This window comes from Triturus cristatus, chromosome 2_2, assembly GCF_964204655.1.
Source record: "Triturus cristatus chromosome 2_2, aTriCri1.1, whole genome shotgun sequence".
Taxonomy (NCBI): Eukaryota; Metazoa; Chordata; class Amphibia; order Caudata; family Salamandridae; genus Triturus; species Triturus cristatus.
The window spans coordinates 201,024,941-201,045,332 of record NC_140582.1 but is presented as its reverse complement, the minus strand read 5'-3'; the positions used below and the strand labels follow the sequence as shown (position 1 = coordinate 201,045,332).

The following is a 20,392-nucleotide window of genomic DNA, read 5'->3' as shown; positions in this document are numbered from 1 at the left end:
GCAATCACAGTAGCGGGTCCTCCAGATTCATGGAGAAGGACAATTATTGTCCCAAAACATAAGAAAGGGGACAAATCTCTTTCAAAAAATTATAGGCCGATCTCACTTATGGATGGCACAGCCAAATTGATGGGCCGTTGTCACTAAACAAATTAGAGGATTGGGCTAATGAAAAAAATATACTAATACCAGTACAATATGGTTTTAGAAAAGGATGGGGACCTTGGGCCAGTGTCTAAATTTCCATTTGATCTCAGCTAAATAAACCCAAGCTAAAGAAGGTAATATTTTTATGGACCTCTCGCAGCTTTCGACTGTGTCTCCCATAGTAAACTATGGAATATTGTGTAGGACATGGGCATGGATGTAAATATAATAATATTTATACACCAATTATATACTCCGTTCTCTGCATGTGTCAGATTTGGTAGCCAGGGGGAATGTACAAGGCCTTTTCCTATTCTCCGGTGTGTCGGGCAGGAGTGCGTCTTGGCCCCCCTTTTATTTTCATTTCATACTAATGGCATTGAATGGGCAATAGATCAATCTGTCACTGACGTCCCCTTGATTAACAAAAAATGCATTCCTACTCTACTCTACACAGATGATGCTGTATTAATACCCAGGACTGGATTAGCTTTACAAAAGCTCATGGATAACTATGTGTCCTATATGGCTTCATTGGATCTCCAGGTTAACAAAGCTAAATCCTACATTTTAATTACGGGGAAACAACCCAAAAGATTACCCGCTTTTAATATTGAGGCCCGTAGGTTTGGAACTACAAAGACCTTTTATATTTGGGCGTTTTATTTAACAGTGCAGGAACATAGTCTGATATGATTATAAATAGGAGCAACACATTAGAAAAGGGCATTCTGGCTATACATTCGTTCATAAAAAAAGCTAGGTACAAAACCGATAGACACAATAAAAAAGATCTACGTCACCAAAGCAGTAGCATCAGCTACCTATGGGGCAGGGATCTGGGGTGCAACAAAGGCTGACGTCCTTCAAGGATAAGAAGATGGTTTTTATAAGAAGGTTTTATCTCTCCCAAACAGCTGCTCAAATTTTTAACATGCATCAAGATTTGAATGTTTGATATATCTCTGATGTGATTTCCCTAGCACCCGCACTACTCTGGCATTCGGTTTGGCGAAGGGAGACAGTTGGTTTAACTCAAGCTATCATCAGTGACTGTCTGACCCTTGAACATGCCCATAACATATCATGGCTGAAAAATGTTAAAGAAACCTTGTTGATATTAGGCTATGGTTCCCTCTTCACAGAGCCACTTACTCACGTGTCAATCCATTTCCAAAGTTGAAATTAAATCTCGGCATAAACTACATGTGGATAACAGAAGACGTGCTCAAAACAGGGACAAACCCATGGTAGCCACTTACTTGGGGCTACCCACAATTCTGGATGTGGCAAAATCATATCTGTCTTTTGTAACTAATATGCGGCACCGATATGTATTGGTGCGTTTTAGGATGAATTTAATCCCGTTTATGTTGGGCTATCCGGCAGGTGTGTACACAACTAGCAAATTGCCTCTTTGTCCATGTGATGCTATTTCCGCACAGTCAAATTTACATTTGATATTTTTCGGCAAATTTTACACATTTGAACGCCAAAAGTACATCATTCCCCTCCTGCGGAAATATCGTCTTGAACAATGTCGCCCAGATTTGTCCTTCTTACAAATGCTCCCTGACCCTTATGTATGTTTTTCTCTTGCCTCTTATTTAGGTATGGCCCTATCAAATGGGAGATCGTTTGTCTTTTAATTATGTTCTTACTTCAATAGTTTTGGCGCTTTTTGCACATTTTGAACATTTTGCACATTATACTGGATTTGGATGAATCTAATGCCATGTAACAGAGGGTTTCTTAGTTATAGCTTAAAAAGACTTTTTTTAACTTGTTTTTATCTGTGCTGTCTTTTAAACTTATAGAAATTGTAATGTACGAGCGAATATGTATTTTATGATGCACTGTATTTTTATTATCTTGTTTCCTGAAATCGAATAAAGTTAAATTGATTGACTGAACGGAATGACTTAAATATCAATCATTATACATAGAAGAAAGACTAGAAAGGAATACACTTAGGAGTATTTTTTTTTTAATTAGTATCCTCAAAATATGGAGTATATTTCAGCTACTTCAGGCACATTTTGTTAACTGTACATGTTATAAATCTAGAAAATGTTCAAAACTTTCTCTTTTTTTTTTTTTTTTTTAAATTTTTATTGACGAGTACATGACACAGCGATCCTTCATACATTCAACCATAATTTTCATCAAATACATTTATCTGCATCATGACTCTGATTTTTACAAAATAGCCCACCCCCCACCCTGAACCCACCCAGCTACCCTTGAGGGCTGAGAACTAGAAATGAAAAAGAAAAAAAAAAGAAATAAGAGAGAAAACATCCCGTAGAGTTCATAACTAATTAAATAATATACATGATACAAACATAATTAATATACATTACTATCATACTACATTTCAAGAATCAATGATTAACACAATCCAACCAATTAATCAAGGGAGCCCAAATCAATTCCCCCTTTCTACGGGCTCTTGGGCCTCTCCTTCTAAAAACCAACAGCTCCCACTTCCCTGTATTTAGAAGTTTGCTAAACCATTCATGTTCCGATGGAGGGGATGGATCTAGCCAAACAGTTGCTAAACATAATCGAAGTACAGCCATTGAGACAAAGAATAACTTTTGCTCATGGGGCATCATATCCACTTCAGTTACCCCTAATATAACTGCCTGTGATGAGAGTGGAACTACGCGGTGAAACAATATCTCCAGCCATCGTTCAACTTTATTGAACAGAGGAAGCAAATTGGGGCACGAAGAGAACATGTGAATAATATCAACCGCAAACTCACCACATCTGGGACAATTAACTCCCGTGGTCCCCCCCCATTGATGAATACGCTGCGGGGTTATATACAGATTATGCCAGGTTTTAAAGCATTGAACTTGGAGATTTGCGGATATAGTAGAAATGTAGCTGAGCCGTAGTGATTTTTCACAGATCTCCTGCCCAACTTGCAATCCTGTATGCCATCTGCCAAAATGCTTATCCAAATCATCTTTTCTTTTTTCGTTAATCATTTTATAAATTGAAGATATTGTGGAGTGCCCACCTTTAATAGCCTCAAGTAACGAGATAGCAGTCCAGCTGACCATCTTCCGAGAAAGAAAATCCCGAATCTGTAAAAACTTAAAAAAATGTTGATTGCCGAGAGTGAATTTCTGTTTGAGGTATTCAAAAGTCCGTACCCCATCCTCCGAAACCAAGTCCCCTAGCCTATTGACCCCATGGGACCTCCATTCTCTAAAGTATCCATCAGAAAAGATTTGGGGCAGAAGAGTGTTACTAATAACTGGAGTATATAAGTGTATTCTACCAATATTAAATAGTTTGCGGATAGATGTCCAAATTTTGAAAGCCGCAAATAGACCTTTAAACCTCACACGTTTAAAGTATGCAAAATCTATATGCTTAAATAAAACCCCTGAGATTTCCTCTCCATACACCAGTTTATATATTGAGTTTTCCCGCTCCTCAAAATCAGGGCAATCTAGCAATACTGGAATATGTCTCAAGGTAATGGCCCAGTAATAAATCTGAAAATTGGGCACGGACCAGCCACCCCTTTCTCTAGGTAAAGTCATAAATTTAAAGGCTCGTCTGGGTCTTTTCCCTGCCCAAAGAAACCATGAAATGATACGTTCGATTTTTTTAAACCATATTAAATCAAATAGGATGGGGATAGCTCTGAGGAGATACAAAATCTTTGGCAAAAAAAGCATCTTTATAACATTGCATCTCCCCATGAGTGTTAGATAAAGATTATTCATCCGCCGGGCATCCTTTTCAATTTTACCCAACAAAGGATTCAAATTAATCTCCACAATCACCTCTGGATTTGGATTTATTAAAATCCCAAGATATTTAGCAGACTCAGTAACCCTATAGTCCACCAGTACGATCTTATCATTACATATAATTTGGGTTTTGGATTCATTTAAATGATAGCCAGATAATTTGCCAAATTGAGATGTCAATTTTTGAATTTCCACTAAAGCAGTTTCGGGTGAATCTGTTAAAATAGCAAGATCATCTGCATAGCCCAGTATCTTAGTTTCCCCACCCTTAGATCTTACTGGACTGATCCGGTTGTTCAAAAGAAATTTCCTAATTAAGGGATCTATATAAATGGCAAATAATAAAGGGGAGCAGGGGCAGCCCTGTCGAGTGCCTCTTGCAATATTAATAGTTCCCGATTGCGAGCCCATAATTGAGATTTGCGCGGTGGGTTGTCGATACATAATTTGTATTGCAGTAATAAATCTTTCTCCAAACCCATAGTATCTTAAAACCGCCCATAAGAAGGGCCAGGAGACCCTATCAAACGCCTTCTCCGCATCTAGCAGGATTAAGGCCATAGGGTCCCCTGTAACCCTACTGTAATCAAAAAGAGTGATAGTGCGACGAATGTGATTAATTGTTTCCCGACCTGGGACAAAGCCGTGTTGATAAACAGAAACCAGTGACTTAATCACACCAGAGAATCTCATGGCAAGCACCTTAGCATAGATTTTAACATCGCTATTAATAAGCGTGATAGGACGGTATGAGCCCATGTCTGTAGGATTTTTATCTTTTTTTAAGAAAGTTATAATTCGGGCCTTTTGCCAGGACTCAGGGGAGGATTCCCCCATCTGGACTGTCTTAAAAAGAGCCAACATAACAGGAGTCAATTGGAGACGGAATACTTTATAGAACTCTCCTGGGATGAAATCTGGACCAACAGCTTTCCCGCCCGGGAGCAGATCTAAGGCTTGCAAAAGTTCTTCCATACTTATTTCAGCATCCAATGCATCACGTTTTTCCGGGGGTAGTGTGTCAACCCCAACCTCCCGTAAATACTCTTGTATTTTCCTCTGATGCAGATCATTATCACTTATATCTTCCCTATACAAATTTTGATAAAATTTTTGAAAGGCATACAAAATATCCTTATCCCCCGACACCAAACCAATATCTGGATCTTGAATGTTTTGAATACGCGTGGCTATTTCTCTTTCCTTGATTCTTGAAGCTAACAAGTGCCCTGCTCGCTCACTATTTTCGAACATTTTGGATTTCCATATTAAGAATTTACTAGCTGCCTGAGCCTGAGAGATTTCAATTATAGCTGATTTTACTAAAATAATCCGATTTTGGGCAGCATCGCTATCACCACCCGTCCTTATCTGACCGACCAGATTCTGCTCTGCTTCTGCAAGTGCTGTATAAAATCGCTGCAGTTCCGCCTTTTCTTTCCTTTGAGATTCCCAGCCATACCGTGTTGTTTCACCCCTAACCCCTGCCTTTAATGTATCCCAGACATTCTGTATATCTGTGCTATCAATGTTTTCTTCTAAAAACCTTGTAATCCATACAGACATATTATCGATATACCCTATGTCCCTGAGTAATGCACGGTTGAACGTCCACGCGTTAATTTGAGTCCTACAGACCATAGTGTTTATTTCAAGCAAGAGCGGGTTATGGTCAGACATTACTCGTGGAAATCTAAAAATACCAGAGCCCTGAAGTAATACAGGTGAAACAAAAAAATAATCCAGCCTTGAACAAATCCTATGAGGTGCAGAAAAATATGTAAAGCCGGGGTCAGCCGGATAAAAAAAAGCCCATGCATCAGTTAGACCATGCAGATCTATTAAGTTTTTTAGAGCACGATATACCCTAGGCTTCCTCCCCGTATAGACACTCTCTAACTGATTTAAAGTGCCAGACTCTATATTGATATTCAGATCTCCACAAATAATAAACGGAGATGGCCAGCCTATCAGCTCTAAGCTGAGCCAATTAACTAAAGTAGGGTCATCCAGAACAGAACCATAAATAGAACAAAGTGTAATATTTTTACCCTGAAAGTTACCATGTACTATTACCCAACGACCGAGGTTGTCCGCAGCAGAACGAATAATATTAACCTTTCCAGGTCTAACTAAAATTGCCACACCCTTGGTCTTAGCCTCAAGCTTAGTCCATGACACAAGTTGAAATCCCTCAATCTTCATAACTTTATGCTGGCTGGCCTCCACATGTGTTTCCTGTAGGCAGAGAACATCCGCCCGCAAAAAGCGCAAATCTTCACTTATCCGACGTCGCTTGGACGGATTATTAAGTCCACAAATATTTATTGATAAGATTCTTAGGTTAGCCATACAGAAAAAAAAAGAAAAAGATACATCCAGTCGTTGTTTCTAAACCTCTTATACAAAACCAACTTTGGTTGAATTATCATGACCATTGAATTCTGATTTCTCCCAAAACAAATCTCTGTCCGCAGCCCTTCCCCCCTCAAAGGCTTCCCCCTACCCCCCCAAAAACAGGCAAAATAGGTCGGATGACCCATATGATGGCTTCCCTTGCCCTGCCCGAGTGACCCCAGGCCGCTCCCTGCCTCTAACATCCACTATTCAGCATACCATAGAGACAAAAACATGAACAAACCCCGTGTATAATACATAAATGAGATCTCTAGCCTTCCCCAAGTCCCTTAAGATATTCTTCAGCCTTAATTTCTGAAGTAAACACCCGTGTTCTGCCAGAAAATATAACCTTCAGACGGGCGGGGTTCATTAAGAACACCTCGCACCCTTTCTTTTGAAAAGGAGTAATCAGTGATCGGAGTCGCCATCTCCTTTCGACTGTTGAGTGGCAGAAATCAGGGCGAACAAAAAAAGTGTGCCCTTCTGCAGATCTTTTGGCATCAGGTCGGGCTTTCTCAAAGATAGCTTGCCTCAGTAGAAAATTCCCAAAGAAAATCAAAATTGCTCTCGGTTTTGCTCCCGGTTCAGGGCTCTTTTTCAAAGTTAAGGGAAACCGGTGGACTCTCTGAATCTCCGAGTCCCATGCCCATTGGGAGAGTTCAGGAAAGGCGGCTTTAAATAATTTTAAAACAAAACCTCTGATATCCACACCCTCAACATTCTCTTCTATCCCCAATAGTCTTAGGTTGTTTCTTCGCAGCCTATTTTACAAAACTTTCTCAAGTAGTTTGCTTTTGTATATTCACTTGTGAAGCATTCACTAAACAAACTGAAGCTGAGGTACTAGGGTCTTCTTGGTTAATGTGTTGTCAATCAGTGTAGGGTTGCAAAAGCCTAATTTTGTCTGCTGTTACAACATTGTATCTTGAAGAAATCTTTTGTAGATCTCTAAATAAGGCCATAGTATAACTAGGAATTAGGTTGTCAGCAGTTCTCCCCAAATTTTTGATTTCAGGCGAATGTGGAACATACTATAATACAAAGAAAAGGGAGTGTGGAGAAGTTATCAGGGGGATACCTCAGTTCCCCTGGGGAATTGACAGTAATAAACCAAAAGAGAGGTGGCCTAGACTATTCTTCTTGTCCCCCTATAGAGGGGAAAGCTCCTGTTTTTGTTAAGTGACTGTTAGAAATGGCCGTCTCTGGTTGGCACAGGTATGCACTTGCGACAAGCAGGGACTCTCAATTCTAAGTCAGGATAAGGGGATCACCCTTTCAAATAACCCCTGCTCACCCTTTAGGTAGTGTGGCGCAAGCAGTCAAGACTATTCTCAGGGCGTCATAGGTTAAGCATTTGTGAACACATACAGTAATACAATGACCCACCACAAATGGACACCAGTCAAGGTTATATAAAAAATAGTTCTCTTTATATAAGGCTTAGCACAAGACCAGAATAACGATTAAAATGACCACAGTATTATTTTAAAGTTCAATGTTCTTGTAAAAAGTCTTAAAATGCAAAAATAGGCTTCTTTTAGTCAATTCTGCTTCTTTTCAGGCTTTGTACGGTTCGTACCTGGGTGTGCGACTCGTCCGCATTAAAAACAAGGAAAGTACGAGTCAATCGGTGCAGACTGCGGGGTCCGTCACGCGCACGCTGCGGTGCGAACAGATCAAAGTACCTTAAGTTCGTGGGGTTCGCGACGGACAGTGCGGGACAAGTTGATGGGTCCGGGTCGTAGTTCGGCAGCGTATTCAGATGCTGGTCGGGTCGCGGCGTTGGTACGGGACCTTCAGGGATACGTGCGGATGGCCCGGATCAGCTTGCAGAGTCCCTGGCGTTCGGCGTTCGAGCCGTACTTTCGGTGCGGATAGGCGGCGACACTTCTCGGCGCCGTACAGCGTACGGGGAGGATCAGCGTACTGCGGCTTCTCGGCTCTGAGTACGGCACGGTGCAGTAAGTTAGCAGCGTACGGACCGTACCTGCGGGACGATGGAGCTTGGGTCCGGCGTACAGGGTTCGGCAGCCAGTGTTGTACGTCTCGAATCGGTGGGGAAGGTTAGGTGCAATGCGGCCGGGAGGGATACGGCGCGTACTAACGCTTTTGGATCAGCGTAGACGCACGGTGCCGGGCGGCAAAGACACGGCTTCGCGGCGGATGGGGTACGAGGAGTACTGGGGCCAAATCCAGCGGGAAACAAGCACCGATCGTCCAGGCAACTCAATTTTGGAAGGCAGATGAGTCCAATGGTCCTGGGACTCAGTTCAGGGGGCAAGCTCTTCTTCCAAGCCCTTGGAGATAGTTGAAAAACAAAGTGCAAAGTCTCTTTCAGTCTTTTCCTCTCCTTTCTCAGCAAGGCACCAACTGCAGGCCAATCCCCCAGGTCAGGGAAAGTTACTCCTCCTTCAGCTTCTTCCAGGTCCTTCTGGTCAGGCAGAGTTCCTTCGTGGTTCAATCAGGATCTGATTTCTTAGGAGCAGGGCTCCTACATTTATACTCCGTTTCTTTTGTCTTTTCAGGCCAGGGGGGCCTTTGCATAATCCCAGTCCAGTTCTTTTCAGTGAGGAGCACTTTGTTGTTGAGACTCTGGCTTCTTCTTTCAGCAGGCAGGGCAGAGACATCAGACGCTCCCCAGGGGGTGGAGCCAGCATTGTGGAGGCAGAGCACTGTCCTATTCAGAGTCAAGGTGCACTCCTCCCACCCATCCTGGTGTAATCTTTCTATTCACCACCTGGCAGCCCCAGCCTGTCTCCTGGAACTTCCCAGCCCTGTCACTCAAGCTACACACAAAGAAGATAGCCCTCCCCTCCAGAGGCGGACTGAAATGGTTAAGCAAGCAAATGCTAACTTTCTAAAAGTAGCATTTGCAAACACAGGATATTAAAATAAACTTTACTAAAAGATGTATTTTATTATTCTGAGTTCAGGCATACTAAACACAAATTTCTACCATGCTTCCTGAGCCTGCTAGGATTATAGAGTGTTATAATCTAGCAGCCCATTCTGGCCTATGGAGAGCAGGTAGCCTTACAATAGTGAAAAACGAAAATGGCTGTAATTCACTATTAGGACATGCCACACACCTCAGGGCATGTCCTACCTTATCCTTACAATGCACCCTGCCCTAGGGCCTACCATAGGGGTGACTAATATGAAGGTAAGGGAAGGTTTAGGGACTGGCAAGTGGGGACACTTGCCCAGTCAGCATGACAGTACCAGACTGCATGCAGGTTCTGCAATGGCAGACCTTAGGCACATTTTACCAGGCTGCTTCTGTGGGTGGCACAACCAGTGGTGCAAGCCCACTAGCGTTACAACAAACAAATGATGGACGGAATGCTGACAATGCAGACATTCTCCCCCAGTCAAGAGATCTGAGTTAAATCCATCGTTCTTTTGCCCACTACGCCACCCCAGTTTAGACATGGCCATATGCAAATCAGTCTTGAGCCTGTGCCTCATGGGAACAGTCCAGCCCGAACTGCCAAGCCATGTCTTCCCTGGACCGGAATCAAGCATCCTAGGACCGGTTTCTGGCTATCAGCCGTCATCAGCCAGGATAGCTTGACTCCAGTGGCGTAGTGAGCACGGGTCCCACGTCTGGGAATACCCATCCCACTTAGGGCGAAAAGCGTTACAACAAACAAATGATGGACGGCATGCTGACAATGCAGACATTCTCCCCCAATCAAGAGATCTGAGTTAAATCCATCGTTCTTTTGCCCACTACGCCACCCCAGTTTAGACATGGCCATATGCAAATCAGTCTTGACCCTGTGCCTCATGGGAACAGTCCAGCCCGAACTGCCAAGCCATGTCTTCCCTGGACCGGAATCAAGCATCCTAGGACCGGTTTCTGGCTATCAGCCGTCATCAGCCAGGATAGCTTGACTCCAGTGGCGTAGTGAGCACGGGTCCCACGTCTGGGAATACCCATCCCACTTAGGGCGAAAAGCGTTACAACAAACAAATGATGGACGGAATGCTAACAATGCAGACATTCTCCCCCAGTCAAGAGATCTGAGTTAAATCCATCGTTCTTTTGCCCACTATGCCACCCCAGTTTAGACATGGCCATATGCAAATCAGTCTTGACCCTGTGCCTCATGGGAACAGTCCAGCCCGAACTGCCAAGCCATGTCTTCCCTGGACCGGAATCAAGCATCCTAGGACCGGTTTCTGGCTATCAGCCGTCATCAGCCAGGATAGCTTGACTCCAGTGGCGTAGTGAGCACGGGTCCCACGTCTGGGAATACCCATCCCACTTAGGGCGAAAAGCGTTACAACAAACAAATGATGGACGGAATGCTGACAATGCAGCCATTCTCCCCCAGTCAAGAGATCTGAGTTAAATCCATCGTTCTTTTGCCCACTACGCCACCCCAGTTTAGACATGGCCATATGCAAATCAGTCTTGACCCTGTGCCTCATGGGAACAGTCCAGCCCGAACTGCCAAGCCATGTCTTCCCTGGACCGGAATCAAGCATCCTAGGACCGGTTTCTGGCTATCAGCCGTCATCAGCCAGGATAGCTTGACTCCAGTGGCGTAGTGAGCACGGGTCCCACGTCTGGGAATACCCATCCCACTTAGGGCGAAAAGCGTTACAACAAACAAATGATGGACGGAATGCTGACAATGCAGACATTCTCCCCCAGTCAAGAGATCTGAGTTAAATCCATCGTTCTTTTGCCCACTACGCCGCCCCAGTTTAGACATGGCCATATGCAAATCAGTCTTGACCCTGTGCCTCATGGGAACAGTCCAGCCCGAACTGCCAAGCCATGTCTTCCCTGGACCGGAATCAAGCATCCTAGGACCGGTTTCTGGCTGTCAGCCGTCATCAGCCAGGATAGCTTGACTCCAGTGGCGTAGTGAGCACGGGTCCCACGTCTGGGAATACCCATCCCACTTAGGGCGAAAAGCGTTACAACAAACAAATTATGGACGGAATGCTGACAATGCAGACATTCTCCCCCAGTCAAGAGATCTGAGTTAAATCCATCATTCTTTTGCCCACTACGCCACCCCAGTTTAGACATGGCCATATGCAAATCAGTCTTGACCCTGTGCCTCATGGGAACAGTCCAGCCCGAACTGCCAAGCCATGTCTTCCCTGGACCGGAATCAAGCATCCTAGGACCGGTTTCTGGCTATCAGCCGTCATCAGCCAGGATAGCTTGACTCCAGTGGCGTAGTGAGCACGGGTCCCACGTCTGGGAATACCCATCCCACTTAGGGCGAAAAGCGTTACAACAAACAAATGATGGACGGAATGCTGACAATGCAGACATTCTCCCCCAGTCAAGAGATCTGAGTTAAATCCATCGTTCTTTTGCCCACTACGCCACCCCAGTTTAGACATGGCCATATGCAAATCAGTCTTGACCCTGTGCCTCATGGGAACAGTCCAGCCCGAACTGCCAAGCCATGTCTTCCCTGGACCGGAATCAAGCATCCTAGGACCGGTTTCTGGCTATCAGCCGTCATCAGCCAGGATAGCTTGACTCCAGTGGCGTAGTGAGCACGGGTCCCACGTCTGGGAATACCCATCCCACTTAGGGCGAAAAGCGTTACAACAAACAAATGATGGACGGAATGCTGACAATGCAGACATTCTCCCCCAGTCAAGAGATCTGAGTTAAATCCATCGTTCTTTTGCCCACTACGCCACCCCAGTTTAGACATGGCCATATGCAAATCAGTCTTGACCCTGTGCCTCATGGGAACAGTCCAGCCCGAACTGCCAAGCCATGTCTTCCCTGGACCGGAATCAAGCATCCTAGGACCGGTTTCTGGCTATCAGCCGTCCACTAGCAGCATTTGGATATACAAGCCCTTGGCACCCCTGGTGCACTCTACTAGGGACTGATAGTAAACCAAATAAGCCAAACATGGAAGTCAATTCACATAATACATTTTACCATAGGGAGAGCATATGCACCTTAGCACTGGTCAGCAGTGGTAAGGTGCCCAGAGTCATAAATCAGCCAACACCAGGTCAGAAAAAATATAGGAGGAAGGCAAAAAGTTTAGGGATGACCCTGCAAAAAGGGCCAAGTCCAACAGTGACTCTCGCCCACACATTTCTATGTGACATACTTCATTATTAAGTCCTTGCCTGTGTAATAGATAATTCCAGGTGGGCTCAACCCCACTTTTGTGGGGAACACTTTGATGTTCTGGAGATTCACAATATCGGGATCAGCAAAAGAGAAATTTAAAATGACTCAGAGTCCCCTTTATACTGGAGATTATTTTTTAATTTGTGGGTACCTTTAACAGATTAAAAACTGGGTAGGACGTATATGGAGAATCAATGGCTCCTTTGTCCGCTGGCCGACATGTTTCAGCTGGTTGTTGTCACGGCCTGTGGTGTCAATCAACTTTCATCAGTACTCTCCAGGTCCCTAGGGTTTTCTGTTTTTAGGGGCTTATTAAAACCACACTCTTACCTTGCACACAATCACACTAAAAATAATACCAGATTTTGGTTGCCAGGAAACTCCAGGTTCCTCATTTTTGAAAAACAGAAGATAATCAGGATTTATCCAAATGGGTTTCCTACATACACCTGTGCAAAACACGCAATGCATACACTTATACGAATTTTCCATTCTACAGAATCTGATATTCTGGGTGGGCCTGTTCGTTTTAGGCGGCGGGCTTTACTCTGGACACAATCAAAATACGCTTATGCATTTTGAGAAATGTTTTTAGTTACCTATTTATAATACATTTAATCAATTTTAAACGTATTATATTTTACATTGCCACTACAAGGTACTCTAGAGATGTACATAATGTGGATATCACCCAAAAAACATAGGCCCTTCTTCCCAGGAAAAAGAGGGAAATGGACGGTCGTGGGAATCACCTCCCTTTTGAGTCTGATGTATTTGAATATTTTTCTTCCTAGGAAGCAGCATTGCAGTCTTGCCACCTGGGCTATGGGACATGTGTGGTTGTTGGGGTCGCTCCCTCGTCATCAAAGTTGGCATTTGATCCCATGCTCCTGTTCACAGGGCGCACCTGTAAAGGATCTGCTTTTGGAGGTAAGGCATGGCACCACAAGTGAAAACTATTCTTGTTCTGGAATGTTCCCCCGCTTCTTTCTTCAGGGCTTGTTTTTGCGTACAAGATGCTGCGGTCCATGCTCGTCAAGGGGGCAGAGATGGCTAGTTCAAGGAGGATGTTAGAGTATGACTGTTTGGAACACACACACCCAATAGCATGTATATGTACACTCACACACACACACACTCACTAGCACTTGTACATACACACAAAAACATATTGCATGGCAAGGACCATATCTACAGAGGACAAAACAGCAGGGATGATAAATCTTACAAAGGGACCACTCTTTTTTTATACTATTTGTCATTTTTTCGAATTGTTTTTACAGAATTGAATGCAGGTTTGTGATTGGGCGAATGTGTGCAATGTCAGAAACCTTTGCTTTCTTTTACGTGAACCCTTGAATAGTATGCTTCCTAGAGGTTTTTGAATTGTGGGTTGTGTGATAAGAGAGGGAGAGCAAACAACATTGTTGCTGTTCTTATTGAGATTGAGAAACAACAAGAGATACAAAAGGGAAAGATAAGTTGATTATTTTCGCGGTACAAATCCTAGCTGCCACTGATTGGCCATTGTAATTTGTGGCATTAGTTTCATCCACCCTTCGTATGGTCAGATTTGATTGTGCTGCTGTTGCCAGACAATTATGTGAGAATCACTGGGAGAGGGGTTTTGACTCCTCCCACGTTTTGGGAGCCAGGAGTACATGTTTTGATTGGCAGACATTGTGTGCTCCCACAGAAATGTGCTTTCCCTCCACGCAGCTATGATCATTTTGTTTATTTATCCAGTTGCCTGAGGTTGAAATTTCGGGGACACACTTTGTAAGTCTCTTCGATAACTAGATAATTTATGGTATTTTTCTCTGGCAGCAGTGTAGATGGGAGGAGGGCAGTCAATAATCGCATGGATTTTTCAGATCTGGCTTGACAGTGCAACTGTCACCTGGCCTTCTAACCTACACTAATCTTATGCTACAGTTCTTTGCTTCCACACAAATACACAGTGTTAGAAATGGGGGGTCTCTAGTTGGCAGAGGTAGGTACCTTTGTTTAAATAGGGACCCTTGCTTCTAGTCCTGGTAAGGGGGATACACACGTTAGATAACCTCTGCTCACCCCCTGGGTAGCTTGGCACGAGCAGACCGACCTATCCCAAAGGCACTGTATAAAGTATTTGTACTCGAAACACACAGAAATACAGTGATAACACCACAAATGGACACCACACTAGTGTAGAAAAACAATTGGCATAGACAATAGGTCTCGCCTTTAAAAAGGATGAGATTTGGCTTTGCCACGGTTTGTTTGCAATGCATTAGTTAATAGTGGTTCAGTACATATTTGTCTCATACTGTACAGATAGAATTTTGTGTCAAAATGTATGCATGCTGTGTATGTGTGTGTTATGTCTATATATGTATTTGTTACTATATGTTAGAGTGCTTCAGCTCAGTGCTGGCCTGATAGCGATTCCTGAGGCGGAAGCCGGGAGTCATTTAAATCACTGTTCCCAGCATTAGCGCTTGGTTTTAAAATTTGCTTTTCTATTGTTTTTAACTTTGCTCAGCCATCCCACACACTCACCGCAACAGCCGATTAGGTGCTGACCGGAGGGGGGGGGGGGGGAGGGACTCGGCTGTATTGGAAGACTGTCGGTCGACGGGGCCGCCATCTTGGGGGTAACTGCAGCTTGCGGGCTAGTTGTTTTGCCCTGACAGAATAGATAACCATGGTGGCGCGCTCGCGCAGCGGGCACGCCACTGGCGCGCCAAAGGCAAGCCTGTCTGCGCCCGAACGAGACCAGAGGCAGGGAATGCTGCCCAAATCAGGACCACTGCTCTGACCAAGAACCACCTGACCTATTCTGGAAAAGCCCTGCTCGATATCGGAACGAGAGGAGTAATTAATCACTCTCCCAATATATGCTGTCCAACAAAGTTTCCAATGGTCTTAGAAGGTCCGGTAGTTTGCAGAACTTGCCTCTTTCAGAGAAATTTGGTCACGACTTATTCACTTGACTCACAAAACGAACTTGACCATGACACAATTAGTCCCAAGTATATTTTATGCAATGTAAGATCATTAGCAAAACATCCCATTGAAATATGGGATATGATCACCTCTCACTCTCCAGAGCTCTGCTTTCTCACAGAAACTTTGCTAACACCCACAAACCATCCATCAATTAATTTGGCCATCCCGGATCGCTATACATTTATCCATCTAGATAGAGAGGGCAAAACGGGGGTGGTATTGCCATAGCCTTTAAAAACCATCTTAAGGTGCAATGGACTTCTAACCTATGCAACAATAGCTTGGAACAGGGTATTTTTAAAATAACCATGTCTCCCACGGACAGCTGGAACGGAGCGCTAATTTATCGGCCTCCAGGACCGAGAGCTAATTTTCCTAATTATCTGATCGAACAAATAGCTATGCAGGTCTTAGCTTCCAGCAAATTAATTCTGTTGGGGGACTTTAACTTTCATGGCGACGATTTTTCCAATCCAGAAGTGAACAAGCTTATAACCAGTCTTAATTTAATTGGACACTCCCAAAGGCATTTGATACCATCTCACACTTACAGCTCGTGGAGAGACTACATTCTTGTGGCATTCGAGGCACAGCCCTAAAATGGCTGGAAAATGTTTTGTCAGATAGATGGCAAACGATAATGTTAGGACCTTATCTTTCTCAGAAATCCCGTTTGGACAAGGGCGTGCCTCAGGGCTCTTGTCTAAGTCCAACATTATTTAATGTAAAATTGTTGAACTTTTAGGGTTCGAGATATAATCTCCTATGCTGACGATACTCAGCTGATGTTCCCAATCGGTTCTAATCTAGAAGATGAGAAAATCCGATTTTCGGCAGGTATGCTCGCCATCTCTTACTGGATGACGGAGAAGTGCCTCCAGCTGAATCCTAGCAAAAACCGAGGTTATGCTTATGGGTAAAGCCTCAACCATCTGGACGGATGACTGGTGGCAGGCGCGCAACACCCATTGGACTCAAAGGGCTTCAGCCCCCCCCGTCCTGTGCGGCAGCCCGGGATGAGACACCTTTCCGGGCAAAAAAGCAGCCGCACCCGAGCACTTCACAGGTCTTTAAACGACCATTTGCATGTTAATGAGGCCTTGCTGTTGTTTCACCCCTTCTAAGAGCCCCTGCAGCTCCACTCTGCCAATTGCTTAAAGTTCAGCCCCCCCCCGAAATTTTTGCTCAGCCCCCCCCGAAATTTGGCTCTAGTTGCGCCTCTGACTGGTGGCCTTGTCAGCTGGGAACTGCTCCCATTCCAACTCAATCCGTGAAAAATCTTGGATTAAAACTGGACCAGACACTAACTATGAAGGGTCACATTGCGGCCACTATCAGCTCTTGTTATTACAGCCTACGTCTTTTACGCAAGATACTTCCTTATTTGCCTATTAAACATCGTAGAACCTTGGTCCAGGCTATGGTGATTAGTCGCCTTGACTATGGGAATACGCTGTTGGCTGAAGTAGGTGAGACGCAGCTTGCTAAACTGCAGGTGATTCAAAACACCGTGGCAAGGATGATTCTGAATCGCCCTTCAGGCTCCTCCTCAGTCCCCTTGGTGAGAGAGCTCCACTGGTTACCAGTGAAGAAGCAATCCTTTTTTAAGATTTGTTGCCTTACTTATAACGCCTTAAACAGCAAAGGTCCCTATTATTTGCAAAAGAAATTTACAAAGCAGGTTTCGGGCTGTAACCTCAGATCTAACTCGTTAGCTCTTCTAAAAGTCCCCCGAATACGTCTAAGTCGTACCGGGGGCAGAGCCTTCTCGTACTTTGCCCAACGGTACTGCAATCAGCTCCCCATGGCCTTGCACAAATGTACCTCATACACTGTTTTTAGGAAACAACTAAAAACCTTTCTGTTTTAATATATTCATCAATTGCTGCTGGTTTTCCCTCTCTTCACTAGGTAAGCGCCGAGATACCCCCGGGTGAGTCGTGCGCTATAGAAATATTTATAACATCACATATTATCAGGGGTGTTTTTTTTTTTCTTTAGAAGAGTCCACAGATATTTCAGTGTGTGAAGCTATAAATCTGTAATTGTGACTGTCATGTTTTTAAAACATGCTTTCAAATCTTATTAACTGCACTTTTTCTATCTCTAAGTGCTATAAAATGTTGTACACAGGGAAACAAATGTGGCTTGCATGGCTAATACTATTTTGTTTGTGTTATATTGTAATTGGCTGCATATACTGCTTACTACCCCTGACAAGGCAAGTACTACACTTCTCTGGGACCCATTTCTAGTGGTTAATCTAGTGGTTTTTGATTATTGTTGGTTACTGATATTAGTCTTGGGCTCCTAGGGGAAATCATTCCATGCATTTGCTCCAGTTTTTTTGAGGAAGATTAAATGAAATAGGAGTACGGTGCCCTTTTGAAGTAGTCATGTTGTCCTCATTCGTAGTAACATGGAAAAATGGCTTTAGGAATGGAAGGTGACCTTAATTCACTTCTTTTGGCCTGCTTTTTAAACTATCAAACCTTTTGGATCTAGGGTTCTTTCCTCATTATTTACATGAGATCCTTTGGCATATTAGTACAGTTTTACAAATCAGTAGACATTACTTTTGTTTTTAAATATGCATTTTTGCCTTCACCTCCATTACACATAATTGAAGCAAATGTCCTGGAACATTCTGTAACACTTCAGGGACAACATTTACATTAGAAAGTAGTGGGAAGTCCCGAAATATGCTGACTCGTACTTTGTTAAACAGACAGTTTTTTTTTTGGCTACTAGTGTTTGCAGGTGACACGCGTGTAGAAAACCACATTATTAACTGTAAAAAGGTTTATTCAAAAGTAGTTCAGACAAAAATACCCATAAACCAATCTAGAAGTTATACATTGCAGCATTATTTCAGAACACAAACAATATTATTTTACTCACTCTATCTTTTTGGTTCCATGTAGTTTTTTGAAATCGGGAAGCTGAGCTAGAGTATGATGATGCGTTTTACCTTAAACATAAAGCCAATTACATTTGGGATTTTTCCAAAACAAATTATGCTTTTATGCTGTTTCACGCTAAAAACAAACAGACACACATTTCTGCTGCTGACATACTGTGGCCATCGACACTATGAGCTAAGGAAATAGAATATAAATATATTTTTCTCTTATTTAGAACTCCTTCCAGTGAAGTAGCACAATCAGCTCCTCCTGTCTAATGCATTTTGGCATTTGGTAAATGCACCCAGTGATTTTATTTATAGTCTTGACATTACCAATGCGAAAACTCTTAAAAGAGCTGAGGGATGAACGTGCACTGTGTCTGAACATGAACTAAAAAGAAGGGAAGAGAGATCTTGCCGCTCCAGGGCTGCATCTTATGTCCATGGCGCAGAAGCTCTTCTCATTGCTCCTACAGGTGCCCGTGAGCTCTCGCACTGAAAAAGGGACAGAGGTAGCTATCGTGGCATACACCAAGAGCATTAAGTGATGCTCACCGCTAGACATGGAGGAGGCACACAACAAACATCACCATAGAAACTGTAACACTAAACACATTTAGCACTTCCTACAAAGGAGTACTTGGGCAAGGGGGAGAGAGGTCAAGAAAACGCAAGCGCTCCTGAAAGTAAAAGAAACAAGCACTATTTGGAGTATCGCCGAAGAAAGGTTCTCGTTTAAAAAATACCTCAGAGGGCGTGGCCAAGCATGGGCTGAAGATGGCCGTGCTGTGAGGGAGCACCGCCGTCCTTCCTAGCCCACATCTATCCTGGACACAGATCCGTCATGCCCTTCGACAGTATCTGCAATCAGAACACTAGCGGAGTCCATCCCACCGGTTCCGAAGATCGTGACGAGCCCAGAGGCGAAGATATCGGCCCTGGAGGACTTGGCCTGCGGAAGGGCCAGAAGCCGAGACCCACAGCGCTGCTCCTAGCCAGCATTAAAGCTCCATCTGCCCCTCTGCGACCCGGCAGTGGCGCAGAAATACAAGGAACCAACACAGACGTCCTGGAGTGGTGGCCGACTAACCAGAGACCTCGTTAATGGCGGCAGCGGCGGTGAAGACTGAGGAGCTGTGTCGGGGCCCTAGACTGGAGGTGAGGTGGGTAGATCAGAGCGAAACGGGGAGCACCAGCCGCGAGGCGGAAGATGGCGGCGGGGCGTCCCCAACCTTGAGTGTTCCTTGTTGCCTCCGCCTCTCGTGGACGTTTGGACTGGCCTCCGGGGGTGTCGTGGCCCGCATCTGTGGCGGGTGTGCGCGCCCCATGCTGGATGCCCCGCCAAGACGCCCTTGAAGTGGTCCTTCCCCCCCCTGCGGCCGCGCCGCCAGGATATATCCCTACCTGCCGGAGTGCCGTGAGGACTTTGTACTATGTAAACAGCCTGAGGGTGATTTGGCCGGTTGGAGGTACCCGCGCCTCTGCTGCTCCGGCCCGGCCTGTGGTGAGTGGAGAACAATAATACTGGTGCGGTCGGGGGCGTCGGTCCCCTGGTCCTGGTGGGGGCCCCCTCACTCACGTTGGAGATTGGTGAGCTGTGTGAGGCTTTGATTGAGACCGCCCCCCCTCCTCCTGTGGGCATAGGAAGGTACGTGGAACCCGCGGGGGTCACCGGAGTCTGGACCTGTTTTGCCTTTTCAACGGCTGCACATGTACCTGGCGATGTGACTGTTGTATATTCTTGTGACCCCAGTGAGGAAGAAACCAAGGTGCAGTGACCCATGGTGCCTGGGGGATCTCTGGGGCCGGAGGCTGCGACGGGAGCTGAGTCAGGCAGGGATGCACTGGAGGCGCAGTGAGCCGCATAGCTGAGGGTTGGGTGGGCGCGCCGGCCATCGGGGGGGTCGAAGGCGGCGGTGCATCCCCATTAGTGACACTGATCCTCCGCCTCTCCTGTATCTAGCGGCTGTGTTCGTCCGCTTTGGGAATAACTGCAACAAACCCGGTGACGCTTCGCCGTTTCTTGTGCTCTACCGGCGGGGG

The 20,392-nt window shown here is 44.8% G+C and overlaps 1 protein-coding gene across 1 annotated transcript in view; it reads left to right on the top strand.

Moving 5' to 3' along the window:
- LOC146862013 (alcohol dehydrogenase 1-like) overlaps positions 1-20,392 on the top strand; it is a 216,511-nt gene that overhangs the window by 118,212 nt on the left and 77,907 nt on the right. The window contains exon 7 of the mRNA XM_085641171.1: positions 13,248-13,383. Within this exon, the coding sequence (XP_085497297.1) occupies positions 13,248-13,383 (136 nt within the window). The remainder of the gene's footprint in view (positions 1-13,247; positions 13,384-20,392) is intronic.